The sequence below is a fragment of the Salarias fasciatus genome, chromosome 22 (genome assembly GCF_902148845.1).
Source record: "Salarias fasciatus chromosome 22, fSalaFa1.1, whole genome shotgun sequence".
In the NCBI taxonomy this organism is placed as follows: Eukaryota; Metazoa; Chordata; class Actinopteri; order Blenniiformes; family Blenniidae; genus Salarias; species Salarias fasciatus.
The window spans coordinates 17,680,866-17,687,182 of NC_043765.1; the positions used below are offsets into that span (position 1 = coordinate 17,680,866).

At 43.0% G+C, this 6,317-nt stretch overlaps 1 protein-coding gene across 1 annotated transcript; it reads left to right on the forward strand.

Moving 5' to 3' along the window:
• The first annotated feature begins 3,921 nt into the window (after positions 1 to 3,921).
• LOC115409811 (relaxin-3 receptor 1-like) lies at positions 3,922 to 5,109 on the forward strand. Its single transcript, XM_030121089.1, has one exon. It carries the CDS (start codon positions 3,922 to 3,924, stop codon positions 5,107 to 5,109), a length of 1,188 nt encoding a protein of 395 aa, XP_029976949.1.
• Positions 5,110 to 6,317: the final 1,208 nt, after the last annotated feature.

Sequence of the window (6,317 nt, forward strand, 5' to 3'; positions counted from 1 at the left end):
CCTTCATTGTTAACTTAAAGGGTTTTGCATGTCATCAGAGTAACAGTAATGCATGCATTATTGAGTGTGACACATTAGATTCAATATAAATGATGCGGCTGAATTATTAGTGTCGAGGTTAAAATCACAGGCATTAAAGCAGGCTTTGGTGTTAAGCTATGTTCATTCCAGGAGTTTTTCCCTTATTTACGCAGTGACTGTGTAATTCAGCTTTTTTTTTTAAAAACAAGACAGTTTTCATTTGTTCCTGTTGTGAACATTTAACCGCTTTGAGATGTGCTTTTTATGTTATCAGATTTCATTTCCGACTGTCCAAGTCAAGGTGCTACAAAAAGCAGAAATGTAGTTTTTGATTGGATCTTTGCTTGCTGTTGGATCAAACGATTCAAGTTGTCTAAAGTGATCCCATTTTTCTATTTTTGAATGCTGAAATATCACAACAAGGGAAAAAATTTCACATTTTTCTAAATCGAGGCTTTGTGTGTGTTTGCACTTCTTTCTGCATAATGCATCTCTTCCTTGAGGAGCAACTTCCCTCTCCATCTCCGAGCAAATGGCCTCAGACTGCTGGCTGTTGGCTCAAAATTAACACCAGAGGGCTCTCTCTCTCTCTCTCTCTCTCTCTCTCTCTCTCACTCTCTGGTTCTCTCCCTCCCCCCTCTTATCACACAGTGAACTGTTGTTTTCTCGTCCTTACAAACGGTGGCGACAAAGTCATGTGTCTTGAAGAGGCCTAGATTCACTCTGCCCACAGACCCTCAGACCCCTGAGGCACAACTCATCTGACACACATGCAGACAAATACACACACACACACACACACACACACACACACACACACACACACACTCACATCATATGTGAAATTCTTACATTTTGACTGTTTATTGTTTGTGATTTGATACATTTGCTTCTTTTCTCTCATCCCTTCGTAGCAGGATCAGACCTCCACAGTATATCTGGCTCGATGAGAAATGCTGAACGTCCTCTCTTAATTTCAACCAAAAAAATCAATTTGCTTCAAAGTGTAACCTAGAACAACCCCCATGGATGTTGAGTGAACTTCATCTTAAAGTGTTGCAGGAGGCTGAAGCCTATCCCAGTGAACATTGGGAAAGTTTGACAGATAACTACAGAAAAAAATTTACGTTTTCACTAAATATAGTCACCAACTAAGCAGAAGAAGAGAAGAAATCTTCAGGTTGTTGAGTGAATACCAGAATAAAACACACACTTACAGAGGGAGAATATAAAAGCTACACACAGAAAGGCCTGGAAGAAAACCTTATCTTCATGCTCTGAATGCTAACCGCTGTTCACACTCACAGTGAAATCGATTTAATAGTATTTATAATGTAAGCAATCAATAGTATTTTTGGTTATTGATAAAATATATAGACTATATGCAGGATCCATCCATCCAGTCACCATTTAACTCAGCACATCATCTGAACATCACAAGAAACGCGTACGATTCTCTTTTCTTTGCTCTTACATGCAGGTTCTCTCAGTGCCTGTCAGTAAAAGCATCACGTCTCGGGGACCTGCGCGTCTAGTTTATGATGATGCCTCAGTTCGGACAGATCAGCATAAATCCATTTCCCCACTCTTCCGCCTTTTCCCCACATAATCTCATTTTGTCAGTCACAGTTGATGTTCTTTCCACTATCAATGATTTGTAATGAAGAGTCATCTCTGCTGCTCAATCTAATCTTCATGCAACGCTCTGGTTATAAATAGAAAAAAAAAATCAAACCAAACAAAAAAATTGCCTTCCCTATGGCTTTGTCAGTGTCTTTGTGCAACCTGGCAGCAGTTCAAATACTTTTTGAAAGCATATCCATAATGTCAGGACATTGTTGGATCTGTGCGAAGATCATTTATGGTTTTGCTGTGAACTTTATGGCTTAATGTAAGAGCTGTGTGTTCTGGATGAAGTTATCACATTAGCAGAGAATGGTAAAGAATCTGTAAGTGTCAGAAAAATGAATCTATGATGATCAATGCCCTTTCTGCCTTTGATCTAAAATCAGTAAAATAAGGTATGAAATTGATACAGTTCTTTTTTTTTTTTTTTTAATTTGTCAAACCTCCGTCGTATTGTGTTTCTGTGCATGTCAACAGCAAAAAACAGACAACAATCGACCACACAGGTGAAAAAAACAAACATCTGGCTAATGAAACATAAGGTCAAAGAAAGATGGCTTGATCCCAGAATATCTGATGATGAACTGTTTTTAGTTTGAAGCTGAACAAGGACCTGTAAAATGCACTGTGCCACAAAAGATTAAAAAAAGTATCTTACACTCTGATGCATCCCTCTTTAAATGTATGATGGATGTTTTACAAGAGCTTAGAATGAATCTAATCCAGTTCATAAAGTATGAACACATTTTAAATTATTAAATACTATAAGACCTGACAACAGTTTGTCAGATCATCTCTCCAAATCTGGAAGAAAAGAAAAGTTATTGAGTCTATAACAATGAAGGTTGAAAATACCTTTGATTTATTTCTCAAATTTTAAACATGTTGTGATTTTGGACTCTTCCATCTGGCCTGCTGCTGTCGGTGCTTCTGGATGTGCAGGCGGAGAGCGTGATGGGGTGGGGCATCGTTTCAGGGTGGGTTTCGTCCACATTGTTGTTGTTGTTGTTGTCGGTGCTGCAAAGCGGAGCGTGTGACTACCAAAACAAACCGCTGAGGATTTCCTACCTTTGCATGTGCAGGTAAGATTTATTCTTTGCTCTTGGCCCTTGAGCATGTCCATAGGATGTTGATTGAAATACAAATCATTCAGGAAAGCAGTTCAGTATGTATTATATTCAGTTACTGTTTGTATACCTGACAGTTATTATGAATAATACCAGATTTCACAAACAGCAGTCTGGGCCTCAGTCATTTTTAAGGGGGGGTTTAAAGAGTTTATTGTTGATCATGCTGTTTAAGGATAGGAAGTGAAAGGAGAACTGGATAGCTTTAAATCATGCTCTTAAACATTACGACATATGATGATAAACTGTTATTCTGTTTTGTACAATGCCTCAAGTCTGATTTGAAAATTGATTTTGAATGCTTAGTTTGTCAAAGCAAATTTATGAAATCTGAACGTTGTCAATTAAAAACACCTGTTTTAATTGGTAGCTCTAAATCAAATTATTTGCCTTATTCACAGAAAACATTCGTTGAAGTGATCCGCTGAATGATTAGTAACCCTGGCTCATGAAAGCAACAACTAAAGTGTCAAAATTCCCCCAGAGACGAAGTGATTCATGGTCATTTTGATCATTTCATGAATGCCAGAGTTTTTCAAGTGAAAATTTCACAATCCTGTTAAAGCTAAAAAAAAAACTCTAATAAATCAGTTTTTTTTTTTTCCTCAGGAATCATTGCTGAGCTGTTTCATTAGCAAAGTATCATATCTCGCTTCTCAGAATTACGATCAACACACTGGTGTGTGTCCGTATCAGCATGAACATTCACCATGTTTGGTTGCACACTTGATTATCTGCAGATACATGTATGATTGCATTATCAAAAAGAGCTTCTGGGAAACTGCTGACCGGCCTCTACACTTCAAATGGGCGAAATTAGCTTTAATAGCTCTAAGCTGAATTTCTATTTCCTCTTTGATTCTTTGGGGCCTAAATTAGATTATCTAACTCTGTGGGTAACACTTCAGTGTAATTTGTTTATCTGACAAAGCTAATCCACTTATTCACTCATGAACTACAGTGCCTATTATGCAATAATAACTTCCTCTTTCCTTGCAGGGACACACTGTCATCTAATAAACTGACATCCAGAACTTGCAGTACATTTTTAATTAGTTGTTGCCGTAAGGAGGAGAAAGGGGGAAGCATCACAGGATCTTAAGGACGATCGCCGTCTTCATCGAGGAAACCCTCAGGGCCGCGAAAAATGTCAAACATCGACAGCATCTTGAGGAGTTGCAGTGTTGGGAAGTCCTGTAACAGCTCTCAGCTGATTTTTCACAACGCGAGCGGCGATTATGGGCTGGAGCTTCCTGACGACGGATCCCCCTGGCTGAGAATACTGGTGTCGGTGGTGTACTTCCTTGTGGCTACGGCCGGAGTGCTGGGTAACCTGCTGGTGATGTTCCTGCTGTATAACACTCACACCATCACCACGGGCACCATCAATTTCTTTGTTTTCAACCTGGCGCTGGCCCACCTGCTCTTCTCGCTGGCCTTGCCCTTCTGGGCCGTGGACATCGCGCTGGACTACAGCTGGCCCTTCGGTCTGGCCACGTGCAAGGCCGTGTCCCTGCTCACTGGACTCAACGTCTTCGCCAGCTGCTTCTTCCTGACGGCCATGAGCCTGATGCGGTACTGCTACGTGGCGACGGCGCTGAAGCCCGGCATGTCTCCGTGCAGCCGGCCGTGCGCCCCTCCTCTGGTCACGGCTTTCATCTGGGCCGCGGCGCTGATCGCGGCGGCGCCCCGCGCCGTGTTCGCGGACCTGAGACTCGTGGGCAGCGCCAACGACACGGCGTGCCTCCTCCGCTTCCCGGACGGCACGGCCTGGCTGGGCCTGAACCAACTGCTGAGGGTGGTGCTGGGGTTCCTGCTGCCGTACGCCACCATCATCCTCTCCTACCTGCTGCTGCTGCGCTTCCTCTGCCGACACAAGCTCAAAGGCAGCGGCTCCCGGCGGAAGGCCGACATCTCCAAGTCGGTGGCGGTGGTGGTGCTGTCCTTCTGCGCCTGCTGGTTCCCGTACAACGTCCTCACGCTCTGGGGCGTCCTGATCCAGCTGGACGTCGTGGACATCAGCCCCTCCTTCTACCAGGCGCAGACGTACTTCTTCCCTCTGGCCAACTGCCTGGCCTTCACCAGCAGCTGCTTCAACCCGGTCATCTACTGCCTGGTGAGGAAGGAGTACCGCCTGGCGCTGCACAACGTGCTCTTCAAGCTGAGCCTGGCCATCATGTCCAAGATGCCCTACGGCATCACCTCCGAGGACGGGTCGGGGCAGACCGGCCAGCTGGCCATTCCACTGAACCACATGTACAAGGAGACGTCTCAGAGCAACTCCAGAAGATACGTCCCGCTGTCTGCCCTGCCAACGGTGGCGTCCACGCTGTAGAGCCGCGCAGCGATCAGAAAAAAAGCCACAAAAGGAGGAGTTTTTAGAGCCGTTTTCCTCTCACCCTGTACAGCATATGTTATTGAATTTGTTTAGATTTCTTGTGTACCAAAGCTTGTGTTGGTCTGCATGACTTTCAATGACAGCGTCCTAAACCGATCAGTGATTAACTTCTTATTGCCGTGAGCCTAGAGCCTAGAAGTGAGCCTTCCACCATGTGTCATACCTCCTCCAGCATCTTATCTAATGTCCTTCTTATTGTTTGTACTGTTGAGATGATGCAGCTGTTTACTGCCGTTTGAAATCCTGTATAACCCTAATGGAGTAAATATTGTTGCGCTGTTGGTCAAACTGTGGTCGTCTTGGTTATGAGGTGTTCAAGAAGTCACTTCTGTCATTTTTTTGAATAAAAAAACCTAAAATCAACTCTAAATTTCACTCCATGATTATTTTTGTTTGTCTGTTTGTTTTCCAGCCCCGTTTGTGAATCAATACTAAGTTCATGAAGAAGTTTTTTGTTTTCCCCAAGAAAGAAATCTATGTTGTAACAAAGTAATGGCTCATGTGTGTCAAAACGTTCAACAACCAAGGTCTGATCACATTTCAAAAAACTTTCAGCTCTCAGTAAATTGCCATTGTTAATAATGCGTGTGTTTATTTTCCCCTCGCCACCTCTTCAGCAGTCTCACAGCGTTTCACACACAGTCTCCTTCCCACACGTTCATGTCCTGGAACTCGCTCAGCGGCCGCTGGGAGGCATCTGGAGTTTGATGCTTTGTTGTCGACTTTGGGTGAGGAACACAACCTGAGCCACAGCTACAGTTTTGGTCTCTTAATGTTGTAAATAAAACTGACTTTGTTCAGTGAGCGCTCTTTATCGAGGCTAGTTTGTTGCTGATGCTTTCCACTGGACCATCAACTGCACACACTTACTAGGAATAACAGGAATAAATTTAAGCATTAGTTATCTTGGTACAGTGGAGTGTGAAGGACCAAGAAGGGTATCGGACACATAAACAGGGCAAGAGGCGATGAGTTTTCTGCTTCATTTAAAAAAAAAAAAAATGTTGCATGAAAAATGCAGAAATTTGATAAATGTCTCATATTTCATGTTAATGCTGCAGAAACAAGCTGTTAGTTGCTCCTTATTCTGTAACGCAAGTCTGCCACAAGATGGCGCTCATGGTTAATGTTTGAAACTTAATAAA